We start from the raw sequence: 18,768 nt of genomic DNA, 5'->3' as shown, positions 1-18,768 counted from the left end.
TCGAGCGAGATGCCCTCGTTTACCGCACCGGCAACATATCGTACGGACGTGATAGCACTGCTCGTTCGAGTGAGCTTCACTACCACACCTCTGGCAAGATGTCATGCTTTCGGCCTTCGGTTGCCCTTTTCTTGGCCGGTTCTGCGGCCGCATGAAGTGGATGCTACTCTGATCCGCAGATTGCATGGTTCTAGCAGTAGCAGCAGCGTTTTGGGCTGAGATAACGAAATCCTCTGCTTCCGTAAGCGTCAGCTTCCTCAAGATCAGCAGATGTCGTCTCACATCTTCATCCAAGACTCCACACACGATTCGGTCTCGCAGCATGCGTTCGAGAGACGATCCAAAATTGCACTTTTCTGCTAGCCGCATTATTTCTGCAATAAATTCCTGCACACTCTCTCCTTCTTGCTGTGATCGCGTGAAGAAAGCATACCTTGCCGCTATTTCGTTGACTTCCGGGGCGTAGTACTCTTCGAGGTGCTTTACGGCGTCGTCGTAGTTGAGTGCATTGATTTGCCTCGGATGGCAACGTCCCTGGATCACTCGAATCGCGCTGTCCGGTAGCGAGGCCACTAACACCGCTCGTCGCTTCGTGGCGTCCGTGATGTCTTGCGCTTCGAAGTATGCTTCGAGGCGAACTCAGAACGTTGACCACGTTCCTTCAAACACTGGTGGCCGTCCCACGCTCATGGCTCTGCGGGTCCCGGCCTCGTTGAAGTCCTCGTTGTCTTCGTCGCCACTGTTATAAAGCACACCACTCAATTAACGAAGCATCTGTGGTACTTTATTCCACATCAGCATGGAACAAAGCAAACCCGAGTTCACTCGTAGCGCGAGCGTCACGAGCCGAACACGCAGCCCGCGAGCCGTGCTGCTTGCTGGTGATGATGATGGTAGTCTCCGATGCCACAGTTAGACTTACGCATTACTGTATATCGCGAGCTGAATGTAGTCAGCAAGGTGAGTAATACCGTAAGCAATTACCAAATTCAAGTATACTGCTTTGCTTAAATATATAAAACTTTCCTTTGCGTGTTTTCGGCAGTTGCTCCACAAATTGAAGTACAGCAGGATACTACACTTTAAGAAAAAAAAAGTCAGAAGAAGAAGGTCGCGGCACCGTAGCGTTCTTGGGGTATTCATTTGACCCCTTTTGGAAGGTAGAAGCAGAAAAAGAGAGTTAGCAGTTCTGAAGGAATCACTGGACAGTCACTAGGTGCAGAAATGTCTCTGAAGGGGGGCGGGGGATGTTAAATACATCAGCTGGGAAGAAAAGGAAGATGGCTTTCGCCTTCCAGTCGTCTCCGCTGAATGCATAAGGGAACCTGTGAGTTTTTCCTGTTTCATTGAAAGGTTCTGGAAATCTGTTTCACGAGGTATTCATTGCGCTCATTTAAAAACTCCACACTAAAATTCCTATAAAGAAGGTGCCTCTACAGAATGTATTTCAAACTAACAACCCTCTAATGAAGAGAAAGAAGTTCAGAGTTTTAAAAAGCCACCTAACTGGCTGATGGCAGTGACATCATGATGACGAGATGGCAGCGACACAGGACACTGTCTGTGGCTGTGAGAGGAAGAACATACAAATCCAACACACATTTCACCTAAACCGAGCTTTAGTCGAATGATCAGCTAGCCTAGTTCGCTACCCATGGCACGTACAAAGCGTGCAGAATGAACCCGATCAAATTGTTTTTATGGCCTAACCACTGGGACGCGCGTGACCTATTTGCTCCTTCTTGTTTTAGTTTTTTTTTTTACTATACCATTAGTAGGTGCGTACGAACGAAAGCAATGCCTACTAACGAACAGCTATTCAAGTTTGGGCATACCCCTCGCTCTCTCTTTTCCCGGGGAATCTAGCAGTCGTTGTGAAACTGCGGTGTAATGCAAGATTCAAACGAGCTGACGCTCGCGCTTAGCGCCAGTTCGCGAAAACGTTTGGATGTGGTTGTGCACAGTGCAACACTCGTTAGACTTTTTCGGCGCTTCGCATGCAATTCCTGATGCAAAACTATTCCATGCTACGTGACGGCTACTTGTAGATGCAGTGAATTAGGCACATACTGCCTACACAGACGGAATTATTTTCGGCCAGAATTCACTAACCACACGCTATCAGGTGAGCCACGTGATTTACTACAGTGTTGCTGAATCTGCATGGATGAATATATGTCACCAAGACAATTCTGACATTCGTGGGCACTTTCACTTCACGTGCACATAAACTGACACCTGACCAAACAATGTCCGCACAAGTGATACACGTGAATAGACTGTTCCTAACTAGTTTCTTGCTTATGTTTGTGTCGGTGTTTTGTGAACAAAGTACAACACCTATAAGCATCTCGAAGCCTTTCAACACCTCAGAGGATGCGGAAACGATTATGGCAAACTTATCCACGGAGTTTGAAACAACGACTTCTTTAGAAGCAGTTCGTGGAGTGTACCTACAGATATCCACCATGCGACCCATAATTCGAGACGTAGGAATCACCGCAAACATGTTCACGACAGCCGAGTCGGCGGAAAGTGCTGAAGAAAAAGCAGTTGAAGAGACAGTGCTGACTAGAGTTATGACGACCACATCTGCTTCGACAAAACCAATGATCTCCGAATGGTCGGAAGCAATTACAGCAGAAGGAAAAGTAGCAACCAATTCAACAAGACACTACACCACCCCCAGCCTCACGGACATCATGCCAACAGAGTTCACTGGAGCACTCAACACATCATGGTTAACGACACCAGCGACGAAGAGGGCACCGAAGAGATCAAAGTTTCTCGATGACATCCGAACCATGATCAAGCAGCTCATGTCTACAACGGGTAGCGAACTGACACGGAAGCTACTAGAAGCAGACATATCTACTGACTGCACGTTCGGCTTGTTGCAGTTTATGCGAGCCATCCAGGATCTAGAGCCCTGGGCCATGAGACGTGAGTACAGTGCATCTGTTTGGCATGACATGTTAGACTCTTCCAAGTATTTCTGTACGAAAACGAACGCGCACAAACATATAGATGGGAAACATTCGGATAGGCTTTTCATCGTAAACCACTCACTGTGCAACCGCTGTTGCTGATACCACTACATCACTGTATTCAAGAGCAGGTTCCTGCGAAACCCGGTGTGCGAACTCTTTCGTAACCTCTTTTTCAACTCGTAACGTAACTTCAATTAATTTAACATTGCAATTAGGTTAAGCGTAAAAGGTTATGCACCTAGTTATATTGAAGTTCTCTACTAACTTATAGTCACCAAAGCAATCATGTCGTTACATCAGGTGGATTATTTTTTGTAATGTCTCAACAAAATGAACTGCCTGTTATTTCCCGAGTATTACAGGCCACTGTTTCCTTTGAAGCGACGGTGAACTTTGCTGAATTAAAAAAAGACAGTGTTGTGTATCATAAAAGTACTTGTGGCGTTTTTTTTTTTTTTTTTGGCTAAACGAGCCAAGTCCACTTTAACTGAAACTGACAAAAACGCCGTTTTTTGCTGCTGACAAGATGGTCCGGCCTGCTGCAACAACTTTTTGCCAGTGTGCTCACGTCACCAAAATACATCAAATCTAAATTGCGGCAAAAATCTATATAGCCCACTATCGTCGGTATTCCGGAGTAAAAATTTGATTTGGCTCGTTTAGATTGGAACATTTCATTTGGGCTCGAATTAGCTAGTAAAAGAAGTATAAAGCGCAGTGAGTGAACGATATAGCAATATTTTGCGACAAAATTAACATCATCCTTGAGTTTCCTTGAGTGCCTTTTTTTCTTGCATACGCGTAATGACGATTATCAGACTTTTAGAGCGAGTGGTCCTTCCAGGCAAAAGGCGTACCATTCTGGATTGTCGGCAGCGTTTTTTTGCTCTTGGCGCCTATTGAAGGCCTTCAAAAAATACTTCAGCTCTTCTTTTTCTTAGCTCGTTTTATGCCGCGCCATTTCGGATCACCTCTTCTTCTTCAAGGAGTATATCGGTGCCCAATATCTTCATTTCAGTTTTCTTTTTCAAATATACCGTCTTGGAGCGAAAGAAGGGCATGATGCTGTAGCGCAAAACTGAAAAATAAACACCAAGCGGCAGAAACAAGCAGGGCCTCTTTCGCTTCGAGTTTCGCCCTGCAACATCATGTCCTTCAGTAAGTATCAACTCGGCCAAGAAAAACTAATTTTGGAACAAAAGCTTGACAGCAAAGAAACTAGGACACAAATGAAATAGATTGGATGTGGTCATGTTGGTTGTTTTTGTCACGATGGTTGACGCAACACTGGTTTAATGGATCTAGCTCATTTTGATTCTAACAAGTGCAGGATTGGGCCCATTTCTTATTTGAAACTGACTTTTTAAGTTCATGTTACAATCAGAAACTGCCCCATTTTGGTTACAATTGCTCTAAAAGTGAAAGATACTTTGGCGCGCTTTACGCTTTCGCGGAATGTAGCCTAGTTTCGTTTTCTGGATTTGGCCCTTTTAGAAAAAAGAAACGCCACAATTTATTTGGAGCTCATATCGTTGTTCGTTAGCTTCTTTTCTGTGAAATTATGTGTGCAGTTCAAGACATTCCTTTGGAAGAGGACAGGTTCAAAATGAAACATGTGGGAATACTCTACCATGCAACAAATTTCTAGAAACATGCCGAACCTATTTCAGCTATTCCTGTTCGAAGAGATTTTGTATTGAAGAATATTTTCAAAGTATTTTGTTCACATTTAAAACGCCTTCGACATAAGAATGTAATAACAGCCTGAGGCATAATGAAATTCAAGTCTAAATGTGGCTGTGCCTCAATAACAAATTACACTACGTGTTAGACTTTTCTTACATGCATTTATACACAACGCGTTGCAGTACTTCGTTGATCTGCATGAAGAAAATGCTGAATTTTATGGCCTATCGAGTAAACCCCACTTGTGGGCATACTTCTTTAGTTACAAACTATATCTAATTTTAATTACTGGGCACACCCCTATTACAGCGTTCTCGACCGCGCTTCGAGTGAAGCAACCGTGAGCGCGGTCCGTCATCCTATCTCTTATCAGGGACGACGGCGCTTCCGTGCCGTGTGCAGCCGTCAAAATGCCGACGCACTATGAAGCCGTGGTCGCTTATTTCGCTCCGGTCCAAAGGCATGGTTGTTTCTCTCGTAGCGCGGTTGATAGCGCTGTAATACGGTTGCGAGTAAGAGCAATGACGTGGCTATATTCCATATTTCGCAGGGTTTCGTTAAACGCCCGCAACAATCACCACACAGGATGTAGTTACGCTGTCACATATTAGATTGGTCGTTTCGGAAAGCACTATACAGTTTAACGACTTTGCCCTAAAATGAATATTTAAAAAAATACGGGAAGTTTGCACTAAGTCGAGCAAAGCCTGGCACAGTGACGCTGATTGATCCTCAAGTGTTTAAGATAACGCCGCTTGCTGCTATGTTGTAAGTGGTTGTTGCTAGGTTTTGATATGTTGTGAGTAGGTTTCAATATGTTGTAAGTAGGTTTTCCTATGTCGTAAGTAGGTTTTGCTTGAGGATATCTTCGCTTTGCCAAGGGGTGCACGACTTAGTGCATACTAACCCCATTTTTTTTCACATGAATCACGGAGACAGTGTCAGTGGCAAACCCGTTTTATTCACACAAGCGGGGTGAATCTAGCAGTAGTAGCCATCTCCATCGTACCATCCACGCAGCACCGGGGATTCTTCCGGAACATCTTCGTCGCCATTAAATACTTCGACCAATTCTTCTTCTATGTGCACAGTCATAGCGTAGCTTGCATTAAAGGCGCAATGCTAAAGAGACAGCGGTGCTGATGGGCACCTATGCAGTCCTTGCTCTTGCTGTTTTGATAAGTTCTGCAAATTTTTTTTCTTCCTTCCTCTATTTCTTTGCAAAGAACTCATTCGCTTGTCTGCAAGAAGCAGCGCTGCAGTGGCTGCCCCCTAGTTTTAGGCTGCGCAGTGAGAGGAAAGGTCGAAAGTGCAGTTTTCTTGGGTACAGTGTGAAAGAAACAGATAAGCACTACACACCAAAAGCAAACAATAAGCGGTCCATTTGGGTATTCCGGACGACTTGCCGTTTTCCCTGACCATGTCTGCTGTGACGCGCCTTTTTTCAAAGTTCGTCACGTGAGCTTCCGTTCTGACCTAGCACAACTGACGGATTTCCTGGATGCCCGGTGAGCTCAGTTTCGGTATCGCCTCGATCGGGGCCTTGAATTTCGATTGTTATTATGTCAAATTGCGTGCGTTTCTCGCGATTAAAAAAATGAACATGCCTTAAACTGTCACGTCCTAAAACTCTTCCATATAAACAAGGGCCCTCAAATTAATAATTAATAGTCAGTTAAGGAAATTTTGTTAATTACTCATTCGAGTGTTTACTTTATGTGCGGCAAAGTTTTTTCCACCTCGGCGTTCACTTGCATAGACAACAGGGTGTGACTGTCGTAGCATTTTTATAAAAAAAATTTGTATCGTCTAAAAGAAAGAACACCATATATGCTTCCCCAGTTCTCCTGGCCTCACTGAGGCTAATGATATCCCAGCTAACGTCTAATAATTTTTTCGAGCAGTTTCGCTAATCTAGCTTCGGTTGAGAGGGCTCGGGTGTCGAATGTAGGCAGGTTCCGTTTCCAGTGGCGGACTGTTCGCATCCACTTATGAGCCCCCACCATCGCTTTACGATTCTTGGCGCCGCCATTATCAGATGTTCCGTAGCCGCTGGAGCATGAGGTCCAGGGCTTAATTGCAAGCGTTATGTGAGAGGTTCTGGCCGAATGCTTCGCGGAGGCCAATTTCGTTTCTGGTAGAGAGGGGGAGTTCTAGAGAGGTCGCAAAAGAAATGCATGCCCCGTAGGTTCGTCGCCTGTCCCAAACACACCCTCCAAGGTGAGGTACTAACGAACCATACCACGCACGTGCGGGAACAAACTTACCTCTGGAGGTTCAATTCCTACATTCTGTAAGCTTATCAAGACGCGGCTGGGTAGGCTGGCTGGCCATGCCACAGGGGTGTTTGAGACCTAGTATCTCCGGACTGCCTAAGCAATTTGAGTCGCGTTTTGCCTAAAAATGTCCGCAATACCACTCGTTTGTTAATTTCAAATGTTATTAATGCTATGATTGCTCCTCTATATCACCGGCGTAGCTTGCACGAAACAGGCCCGTATAGTCGTGAAGGGCATTCGGCGGAAGCCAAAACGCACAAATTGTCGCGGCTACTGTAACCTCCTCGCGGCTTCAATCAGAATTTAAACATACTTTTGGAAAATCAAAGGCGACAGAAAGAGCGTGAAAGCTATCTTAGATGATTCCACATTACCTTGTTTTGTTATGCACCAAGTTGCCTAACATAGCCCTCTGCTATAAGATGATAAGTATTGGCTACACCAGTTCCAGCCGACGTATCGCTATATGGTACCGAATGCCCCATCGCCATTCGCGCTCTCTGTCACAAGAACTGCGTGTGTCATTTCCCACATATCACATAGCTCCATTTGCTGTAATGCTTAAAGCAAATGCCTAACGCGCCAAGACTACTCCATTCAAATTTATCTCTGTCGCTTAAAAGGACACTAAAGATAAATAATGAATCGGTTAAGATCGATAAATTGTGCTCTGAAAATTCTAACATAGTTACTTTCGCCATCATAGGTTTATTAACAGAGGACAAAATCAAGTTCAGTTTCATTTTTAAATTTCGCGCCGGAATCTCCCCGCGTGACTTCACAGATTTTAAAGTGTACTTATCGTGTTTTGCCGCCATTGGCTGAACAAAATTACTTCAAACTTAGTATGTCAAGTCTATGGCCTCCTTAGAGGACAATATACTTCATTTTTACCGATTAGGAACAACGTAGTCCCTAGTAGGCGCCGTCAAAGCATGTGATGTCACGGCAAATGGTGCGGAAAGTTCAAAGTGGCGTCGACACCCACATTTTGTTTTTGCGCGTTTTCTCGCTTACTAAGCGTCTTCGCGCAGCAAGCGTGGTGTCTGGTATCGTGAAGCAGTACTTTACTAATATGAAAGAAATCGTTTTGCTCTTTAGTGCCCCTTTAAGGGGACCATCAAACGGTTCAGATTATTTTTCACAAACACATTGGGCCAGGAGTGTAAGTCCTCTGGAACATTAACGGACCGGCACAAGCGCTCTGCGTGAAGTTTGTACTTATTATACTATTATTTTTCTATATGCTCATCGCTATATATGGCAGTGGTGCTGCCAAACCAAATATTCAGCCCATTCTATCCTTAGGATTTCGCAAGAGTGAAAGACGCTACTCAGGTGAACATTCTGACTGGCAGCTCCACTGACATAGCGTGTAACTTTTCCATCTTTATTGTGAAAAAGGAAGTGTTGTGTTTAATGCTTGAAACGTACACTTTATATTTGCTTTATTTAGAGCACCTTTGGACAAATAGCGCACAGATTCACAACTAACCTTTGCCTCATTTGGGAACTTCCGGTGGATAGCGTACGTCACCCACTTTGCTTTATTAATGAGAACTAACAGACAATAACGCCAAGGAGAGTATAGGGGGTGTTATCTATAGTATTTAGAATAGAAATGTGAAGAAAGTAATATGGACGAAAAGATAACTTGCCGCCGGCAGGGACCGAACCTGCGCCCTTGGAATAACGCGTGCGACGCTCCACCGCTGAGCTACGGCGGCGGTCCTTCTCCCGTCCACTTTATGGGGTATATATGTATGTGCATTTAATCCTAGGAGTGTTAGTCAGCGCCAATTGCAGCCATGACGGCGAGTGTGGAACACTCTTTTTTCTGCCTGTTGGCGTCACGTAGCACGTGATCATTTTACGAGCTGGAAGCTGATCAATAATACCTTGCATAGTACCTGAAGGCATCAAGTCTGCCAGAACGAGACCCTCGCTTTGAATGACGGAAAGAAGGTGACTTTTTTTGGGGCTCGTTTTTCTTTGTTAGACCCAATATTAATGAGAACTAGCAGACAATGACGCCAAGGAAAGTATAGTGGGTGTTATCTGTAGTATTTAGAATATTATGTGAAGAAAGCTATGTGGACGAAAAGATAACTTGGCGCCGGCAGGGACCGGCGAGTTATCTTTTCGTCCACTTTCCTTCACTTTGCGTTACAACACTCTCCGTGTTCACGGTGGAAGACTAGCCTCCCCCCCCCCCCCTCTTTCCCTTCATTTCCCTATTTACGCAAATCAGCTCTGCGGAATCCCGCAAGGTGGCCAAAGGTTAAAAAAGGGATAATTTACAAGCACCCGTTTGTGACAAGAAGCCGCAAGCAAATCCACACGGATTTATATCCATACGCAGGCGTAGATCCTGGGTTCGATCCCCGGACCAGGACAAACTTTTCGGCAACGAAGAAGCTTTCTTTCTGAGAAATGATTTCCTTGTAGCTTCGTGCTAGAAACGGGTGGTTGTCAATTTTCCTTTCTTATCCCGTATTTACGCTTACTGGTGATCACTGTCCTTTTTCCTTCGTCGGCAACATACTTACTGAACACTTACCTTACTGAACACCCGCATGCGCTATATTTGCTTCTAAATAATCCTGTATACAACGATCATTGTGCGAAGTTATCATCTATGTGGTCTGCTCGTAAAAGGAGACGCATAGCTTTGGGTCACTATACTGCATGTATGTCCTTTTTTTTTAATGTGCAGTAATCGACGCTACGGCCAAGTACCCCACCGGCTTCCTTCAGGGTACCCTGTCCGATCTGGGTGCCTACGACGAGTGCATCGAGACCGTGGTGCGAGACGAGTACGGTGGAACAAAATTGCGCGGCCAGTACTGCGACGTGCACGTGTCAGTAGGCGATGATAACAAATCCTTTGACAACCTTCTACCGGCCCTTCTCTATACTCATAGAAAGGTGAGTGTGCCAAAGCTAGTGTTTTTATTATTGCCTGTCTCGATCGCTCTATACAGGGTGTTTTTTTGGACATTGCAGATTTTTAATAAAAAATTCTATGACAGCCCGATTCCTGTCGTTTTCGCACATGAAATCTATCTCGAGGCGGAACTACTTTCCCTCAGCTAAAATGACGTTGATGTCATTAATTAACAAAAACTTGTTAATTGATTTTTAATTATTGGCATGAGGGCAGGTGTTTATATTACAAAGTTGTTGTGCGTGCCAATTTATGGCATACCTATTTTCTAGAAATCACAAAAGTTGCACGTAGTTCGAGATATTCATCGTCGAATTTAAAGGGCGAAAATGAAACTGTTCGCGCCCGGCGCGCACAAAGCGCGGCGGAACACCGGATAGACACGTGATAGGGAAGTGACGATATTTGAATGAGGGCGCGCCAAAGCAGAATCTGGTCAGAAAAATCGGCAAGCATTCTGTAATACACGAGTACACAGCTTAATATTTGCGTGTGATGGGTGGTGCCTATCTGTTTCTTTCTTAAACTACAAAGGAGCGCGAGAAACTATTTCGCCCGTCTACAAGAAGAAGCGCCGCAATGGCCGCCCCTCAGTTTTATGCTTCCCAGACAAAGAAAACGTTGATATTGCGGTTTTCTTGTGCACAGTGAGAAAGAAACAGATAAGTACCAAGCACTACGAGCAAAAGTAAGGCGATGCGCGGGCACAAGTGAGATTATTTGCAGCTTTTCACGAGAACGTACGGCCGCGGCACCCCGTCAGTCAAAGTTTGCCACTACCATGTGACGGGTACTTCCGGTTTCACGTGGCAGACCGGTCGCGCTTCGTGCGCGCCTTGCGCGATCAGTTTCGATTTCGCCCATGAAACTCAATGACGAATATCTCGAAGTACGGGCGATTTTTGTAATTTAAAAAAAATAGGTTGGCCATAAATGGGCACGCACTACAACTTTCTCATATAAACACCTGCCCTCATATCAATAATTAAATAGTTAATTAACGAGTTTTTGTTAATCATTCGCAACAGTGCCAGTTTAACTGCGGCAAAGTATTTCCGCCTCGACGTGGAGTTCGTGTGAAAAAACGGCAGGAGCCTAACTGTCATAGGATTTTTACAAGAAATCTGTATTGTCTAAAAAAGAAACACCCTATATATTCCCGTTCGCTGTCGCTAGAATGCACGTTTGACGGCTGGTCGATGACCATCCGCGGCGCCACGCCATTATTCCTGCACTCGTCAGATACATCGCATATTTAAAGCTAAGTAGCATTGCTTTCTGTGACTGCAGAGGACCGAAAGCGATCGTAAACGTTGAACCCACGTGGTACCCGTCACCCGTGACTACTGAAGAAGCACACTTTTAGCGAGTCACTTATAGCATCCAAAGCAGATGCGTGGCTTGTTCGGGCTGCCAGAAAGTGGATGATTTTGAAACGGAAAAAGACACACACAGCGTGAAGCGCGTACTAACAAATGTTAATCCAGTTCCTGGCAGCGCGAAAAAGTCATGTATTCGCACCAACTAGACCCCATAGCAGCTTTTCTTCAAAGCAGATGCTTTGCTTTATTAGACTGAACAAAATCACGCAGAATGTCTCAGTGCGTGATCTCAGCTCAAGCTCGTGCCTCATACGCGCGCGACAGCAGCGGTCTCACTATGCATCCTGAATGGCTAACTGTGGTCCGTAGTTTACTTGGCAGCCACGAAAAAAATGAACAGGGCGCGGTGTAGCTTTTGGTAGTTGCGACGAACTAGCAGCCACGTGACGCTGCGGGAGCTAGCCGAGCATCTTGGCTGGAGTTATAAGTATGTAAAAACAACATTTAAAAGTACTGCTGTCGCGTGCGCATAAGGGAAGCGCGCGCCCCTCAGTTCGCCTGCTACTTGCGTTTTGCGCCGCAACATAGAAATGCGTATAAAATTACTACGGGACAGAATTAAAGAGACAGAACCAATTGGACATGACGTTTTCGTATGTGACGCACAAGTGGGCACGCGACACTAGGGAACGGTACAAGTAATTAGTAAATGTGTTTCTTTTATTTTATTGAAACAGAAAATAAATGAAGGAGTTGTCACCATTGCTTGGTGACGGCTACCCCTTTCCACATAGTTGTTAGGATAACAGAATAAATAAAAAAATATATATGTGGTAATTATTTCTTGTTTTTAGGGCAGTCAATGCTAAAAGAAAAAAATTATCTATTTACACAAGTCTTGGCACACAGTAAAACACCATCAGTCCCATGTACCATGGTCGTAACTACCCCCCCCCCTTCCTTTTGTTTAAATTCAATTGAGTCGAGTTAGGTGGGCCAACCTGCGTGTTGTTTCTGTAAAGTTGATTTCACTGATGTCACCTATAAAACTAGCAAAAAGACAATCAGTACGTGTCAGCCTGAAGGATGTTAAGGTTATTCAGACGTAGGAGCATGGATGTTACATTTAAATTTGAAAACTGAATTTCTGCAGATGTTACCTAGCATAGAGTGACAGACCAAGGACAGGTGTGCAATCAAAAGCGCCAGGAAAGCGGAAATTTAACGACACGAAAGAGTGAAAGATGAAGACGACCGCAGACATTGTAGAAAGTGCGGTTACAGCCCTTTTGTTGGAAGAAACAAGAATTCTGGCAAATCAGTTCTCTGGAGTTCTGCAAGATGGAGGAAGGTTCATGAAAATGATAATTGGCATGTACCCCTTTGTAGAAAAAAGCTACGAGGAAATCAACACGCATTTTTGAAGAAGAGAAGCTTCACGCAGGCCTGAGCAAAAATACCCTGCAATTGTATCGATACGATACCAGATACCGAGACGTGCATCTGAAAGCATCTGAAATACAGGTGCGAGATGCTAGCAGAGGAAATGTACCCGATGCGATACTTGTCAGTTGTGCCTTCATATACTTCGATAAATTAGTACCTCATTATAGCTCCATTGATTGTGCAGTTCAAATTAGAAGTTTGCTTGCAAACTTTTTCTCCGACATTCATAGTTTCTTCTAGCGAATAGAGACAAGATCGGTGACAGAGAGACTGCTGCATCGGATTCCATTGATTGTGTTGATCTTTCTGTTCCAGCTAGTCTCTGGCGCAAGAACAAAGTATGCCTCTCCCAAGTAGGCTAATGTATCGCTCTCACGAATGCCTCTCCCAAAGAAAGGCCTCCATCGTTTCGAATATCCTCTACTGACATGTGAGAAGTTTTTTCGGCCGTCCAACAGCATATGATATTGTCATTGAGCAAGAGACTATGGGGTAGAGATGATTTCGGGGGATCAACGCAGGTACGATGCGCAGTCGGCAATTTTTCCTGCCGTCTTCTCAAAAGGCGCCGTGCATTCTAGACGAAGAAGACGCATTCTAGACCAAGAAGCTCTAGACCAAGCGTTCGTCTAGAGCTTCTTGCCTAAGTAATCCGTAATATGTTGCACATAATTTATCAAATAGGAATTATTTTAAGCCGATAATAAAAAACACCGTTACTCAAAGCATCACTGAACATTAAGCGGAGCTGACTGTATAGTGCAGGTGTTATACTGTATATACACAGTGAACAATGCCCGGCATATATGCCACCCGCCTGCCGCAAAGGGGATCCTCATATCATCATCGTCATCATCATGACAGTGATATATTGCGTTTACCGCGATGGCTCAATGTGCGCGCAATGTTGACCAGATTAATGTAGAAAAACTAGGTTAATGTAGGTTAATGTAGATGTAGGTTAATCAGATGTAGGTGAACGTAAATTTGGGTTAGTTGTTTGCTGCATAACAGGCGCGCCACAATACAGTTTCGGCAACGGACGAACAAAGAAACAGTGCCTCAGTGTATGTTGTCTCTGTTTTTGGCCCTTGTCGCAATTTGGGGGGGTTCACCTTTCAAGGTTGAAGGTTTAAGTTCGCCGCGGATTAGTACGCAGTGGACTGATTCTATTTTACTTTCTGTCCCTGAGAAGTATAAATGGTATTTATTTATTTATTTATTCATTCATTCATTTATTGATCTATCATACCCCCAGAATTCCCAAAGCGGCGGAACGACATTAGACAAACATGCAAAAGCCGATAACCCTTTTACCATACCCGATGATCTAACTATCCTTTGCGAGCTGTTCATTGGCCACTGTCACCTGTACGGTGGAAAATTCCAAAAAGTGCGCCCGAAAATGGTGTGGGAGACATTGAAGATAAGCCGTATTTGGCATCGAACACATTCTTATTAAAGCGTCACGGAAAAATTATAAAAATATGAGCAACTTTCGAAAAATTACAATTGATGAAATGGCACCAAATAGCGAAAAGCAGTGGAGTGCGTAAAGAGGTAAATGTATAGTTAGAGAAATTATCTCTAGACTTCGGCGTTGTTTGTAGTTGTTTCTTTAAAACGATCCTGTGCTATAATTTGACGACATAGACTTCGATCAACTGCACAAAGAAACTAGGATGGTTGACAAGGGAGGAAATGTGCACACGGCCAAAAATGTAACCAGCAAACATGCTAGCAGATGTGTCGTCCTCGGCATAACAAAGTTTAAATCTTAAATACGAGTCAGAGATAAAAAGCATACCCGTTAGTCGCAATCAAGGGCAAGCCAACTACATAAAGCACCAAAGGCTCAAATAAAAAATGAGAAGCTTTACGATGATTCAAAGGGCCAAGCCGTGCTGCATGCTCGAACCTATCCAATGGTGTTTCATTATCCGCATGCAGTGCTATTTGTCTGTAGTGCCGGCAAATGGCGTAGAAAATATTCATAATGTTTTGTTATCATGCCTAACCATCCATGTAGGGGTAAATAATGGCGTAATTACCCTGTCTAACGTTCTGAGGTTTAACAATAGTGAAATAAAACAGGGTAACCTGCCGGAAGAAAATATACAACGTAGAAGACAGCTGGGCAGGTAAAGCTAATGAATAGACGGTGCGCAGCGCCTATAGGGGCGCCACTGAAAGCCGCGTAGCGGCGGCCATTGGAACCGTAGGTGGGCTTCGTGCCGGAGACGCCTGCTTCCACTGCAAGCATGGGTGACATGCGTGCGCGTGATTTGTCGCTTGTGCGCGACCCATATAATTACTTCTGTGGTCACAGTGTGCGCAGAGGAACCGCACCTTATAATAGTGGACATGTGTCCGATTTCACAGCTTGATGGGACATTTTCACCATACGCGCCAAGTGTTTGCCACAGACCATGGCCTCCGAGATCCGGCGCGTAATCTCGGAGGTCATGCACAGACGAGCGTCAACATCCTTCCCTACGAAGTGGCGGTCATCGTAAATACGCCGCTTTCTTTATAACGCCCCGACCGCTAATGACTTCATTTGTTGAAGCGTAAACCATCGTTTTTTATGGACACACTAGCTTTGTTTACAGCCCGTGTGTTTTATAGTAGATTTTGAGGGAGCACTGTCACGTCGGCGAGTGGTTTGATAAGTGCGGCCACGTTAAATGTCAGCGTTGGTAAAACTTCCAAACCAGCACTCTAAACTTCAGAAATATAGCACGCATAGGACTCCGCCAACAATTACGTCAGTTGTATTTATTGGATCATTTGATCTTTCGCCGTTCGGAAAAAGCTGGCTGCAGATCCTGGTGTTCTTCGTAGGCTCCCAGCGGCTACCATCCTCTCTAAAAGGCCCATAAGGTTAAAAAGAAGTGGAAGAAGCAACAATTACAATTAGTTAAACGCACACATTTGCAACATTCACAGTTTGAAGGCAAATGCGAAGAGTGGTCATACATATTGCATGTAAACCATGTGATTCATCTCAATAATTTTTGCAGGAGATACAAAACCAAAATGAAGCAACACGAACCTATATTCACCCGTAACATGCAAAAGAAAAAAAAATACAGCAGTAGCTGGCACCACTAGCAAGAATAAAGAAAAAAGACTTGAAGGTTTCATAATCGACCCCGCGCATCACACAATTTCTGCAAAGTGAATGTGCATTAGTGGCAGACGTCAGGGCTTAAACTTCGGGCGTTTCCTAATACCATGAAGTCATGTTAGGAGCCATCCAAAACGAGGTTTAATGCCCTGTCCAAAACTTTAATTTCTCACAGGTGCCAAGTTGTACAGCCAATATGCAAATAGCTGAGGCGAGCGCACAGTGAACGTTCTGTACCGAAGATGGCGTGCCACTGCGATCGATGGGTTGAGCATGCAGCCGATTCCGTGCAGCACATGTGTGATTCAATCGGCATTTTTCTGACGGTGCCGTTACCTGCTTTTTGACACGGAGTCCTTTCTTTAAAGCGTCTAAGCGCAATTACTTCTGCATAGCTTTACTCCGCGTGGTCTGGCTTGGCGCTTCGCATCATTCGTTTTTTTTTTTTCAAAGAGAGGCATCACGTCTTCTGAGTACCAGCAAACTCATGTGCATAATAGCTTCGCGAATTTAGACGAGGCCACCAACCGTAAACGTGGTAGCGTTCACTAAATGCGTAGCGACATAAATGGAGAAATAAAAACACGGTAATCGTTCTAACACTGCCGTAAACAAAGCGCAATTGCTTACCTTCTGTGTCGAACAGCGGCAATCCACCGCCGCCGTCGCTTCTGCTCGTGAAGCAGCACCGGAAACTTGTAGAAGTGTGTTCCTGGCGAATTTTTGTACATGCTCGAGCAGCCAACTACGCAGCAGTTGTTTCTAGGCATCACCGAAGGCTGACAGAAACGTTAAATTGCAATGGAAGGCGAAACTATCACAGCAACAACAGCACCCGCCTTGATGCTCACGGGAACACTGCCCGCCCGAGCCCACCTACGCTTCCGAGCCGTGCCGACAGGCGCCTATAGACACTTCAGTGAAAGTTAACATCATGAACTGTAGCAAATTGTTTTTCTTTACTCAAGTGACCTCAAACAGCATGCTTGCGTGTGCAGAAATGTGGACAGCGGCGACCGAGGTGCCGCTGACAACCGAATAGCAGTAAATGTAAGAGCTCTAGCAATGTACAATCTGGGTACAAAATCTGCAGCGGTATGCACAGCTTTAAAACGAGACATGTGCAGCCGGATAATATGTGTCTCCACTGTGCAATATATTTGACGTGAAGCGCTTAGCATAGAACAGCAGTTCATTTGATGACAAGTGTTGAGAGGGTATTTTTCGAAGCATAAAAAGTATAAGTGTATGCTATGAGCACTGGCTGGTTTGATTTTTCTGAAGTTTCAACGTTCCACGTAAGAAGTATAATTCAGAAACCAATGATTCAAAATGTTGCAAATATTGTTGCCATCGCTCCACAGCATCTGCCTAAGTCATTCGTGTTTTCTCATTAGATAAAAATCAGCGTTAATGTGCGATCTTTTACATTAATTTTGGACCGCCTAAAATTGTTAAATAGCCTATATATATGTCACTTCTGCCAAAGGCGTATCTTGAACCTTGAAATACAGAATATTTCGTATGATGCACCATAAATGCAGATACTGATACCCCCCTGCCGATGGTATCATGATACAGACACACGGTCCCCAAAGGCTATCTAAAATAATATCTAGGATACAGTCCTCTTCGGTACTGCACAAGTCTGGCTTCGTGTTTGGCACACATGCGCAGGTGCGAAGCAGCAGCGTAGCAGTCAACTCAGCACATTGGTGCAGTCGCCATTGGGACCTTACTTAAGTTCATTTGCTGTGTCTATGGAATTTGGGGTGCGGCAGACCTGATAAGTTTCGCGACATCTCATATTTATGTGTACTGAGACGGTTAAGAGGACAAAACAGCGACTGCACCGTCTCGGCACCACGCAGTTTCTTTCTCGTGTTGCATTGTGCCGGCACCACTAAACTCAACCTACACAATGTCCGAACTTCTCATTACTACCCGTTAAATCATTGTCATGCCTTTGTGGCATGACAACCGCGTGTTGTCATGTGTCAAATCGAGTGCTATCATGCCTTTACAGCACCCAACCGCACGGTCGTTAGAGCTCGGAATGCTAAATATGTTATTTCTTTTTTGTTGCTTTGTTGTTTTTGTTACCTATGAGATGATTGCTTCGTTATATACTTCCATCTTAGGTGGGAAACTTCATGTCCCTTATATTGGACGGGCCCCTGCCGGGTCTTCGACTCGGTGTGTGCTTCATCGATGCTTGCAACGAGCAGGACCTAGCCAACATCGGCCGTACTTGTGAGTTCCACATACCAGAGATTTTTCTCAAAGAGGCTTCGTTGTTTCCGTTCATTGCGTGCATACAATGGTCCCCATATTACGGGAGAACCATCAGAAAACGGACATTGTCACTTAGTTAGGCGGCCCATTCAACATCACTCATAGGTTAATACACCCTTCAGTATTTATACATGAATCCAGCAGATTCAAAATGAGCGTCACCTAATCATAAGGTTACGACAATGTGGCAGTTAGACGAAAACTAACACTTAAGAGGGCTAACAAAGATTAGTTGGCAGTCTGCGCCGTATGTCTGTTTCCCTTGTTTTTTTTTTTCAGCCCTTTTCTAGCCGCGCTGCTAGAACCATGATCTTGCAATAATAATATATGGAATTTTATGTGCCAGAAACTCAATATTATTATGAGGCATGCCGTAGTGGGAACACCGGAATAATTCTGACCCACTGTTGTTTAACGTCCGCCTAAGTACAGTCGTGATTGTGCTTAGCGTAAACACGGGAGCGCGTGCTGCACGGCGCTATGAGCGACGCGTATACCTACACATGCACAAAGCTTTGCACATGCGCAGTTCTTTTGGGGCATGGTTATGTTACTATCACGCGCGTCGCGTCATTAGAGACGAGGCGGTGCGCGCGATGGTAAAACAGTCTCGCCACTAACGCACTGTGTATGTACAGAGACAGGTGTTGGTGTAGGTAGGCGTCGCTGATAG

The 18,768-nt window shown here is 44.6% G+C and overlaps 1 protein-coding gene across 1 annotated transcript; it reads left to right on the top strand.

Annotated features, from left to right (window-relative positions):
- The first annotated feature begins 2,804 nt into the window (after positions 1-2,804).
- On the top strand, positions 2,805-13,027 carry LOC119374752 (uncharacterized). The gene is made up of 3 exons (XM_037644968.2): positions 2,805-2,943; positions 9,672-9,883; positions 12,986-13,027. Exons 1-3 carry the CDS (start codon positions 2,805-2,807, stop codon positions 13,025-13,027), a joined length of 393 nt encoding a protein of 130 aa, XP_037500896.1.
- The last annotated feature ends 5,741 nt before the right edge of the window (positions 13,028-18,768 follow it).

This window comes from Rhipicephalus sanguineus, chromosome 1 (genome assembly GCF_013339695.2).
Source record: "Rhipicephalus sanguineus isolate Rsan-2018 chromosome 1, BIME_Rsan_1.4, whole genome shotgun sequence".
In the NCBI taxonomy this organism is placed as follows: Eukaryota; Metazoa; Arthropoda; class Arachnida; order Ixodida; family Ixodidae; genus Rhipicephalus; species Rhipicephalus sanguineus.
This window is presented reverse-complemented; position numbering and strand designations above follow the sequence as displayed.

Excerpts from the sequence above, each read along its gene's own strand:
- LOC119374752 (XM_037644968.2), top strand. The coding sequence starts at position 2,805 with ATGATCAAGCAGCTCATGTCTACAACGGGTAGCGAACTGACACGGAAG. Across the intron at positions 2,944-9,671 it reads AGAGCCCTGGGCCATGAGAC|TAATCGACGCTACGGCCAAG; the intron begins GTGAGTACAGTG and ends TTTAATGTGCAG. Across the intron at positions 9,884-12,985 it reads TTCTCTATACTCATAGAAAG|CTAGTCTCTGGCGCAAGAAC; the intron begins GTGAGTGTGCCA and ends TTTCTGTTCCAG.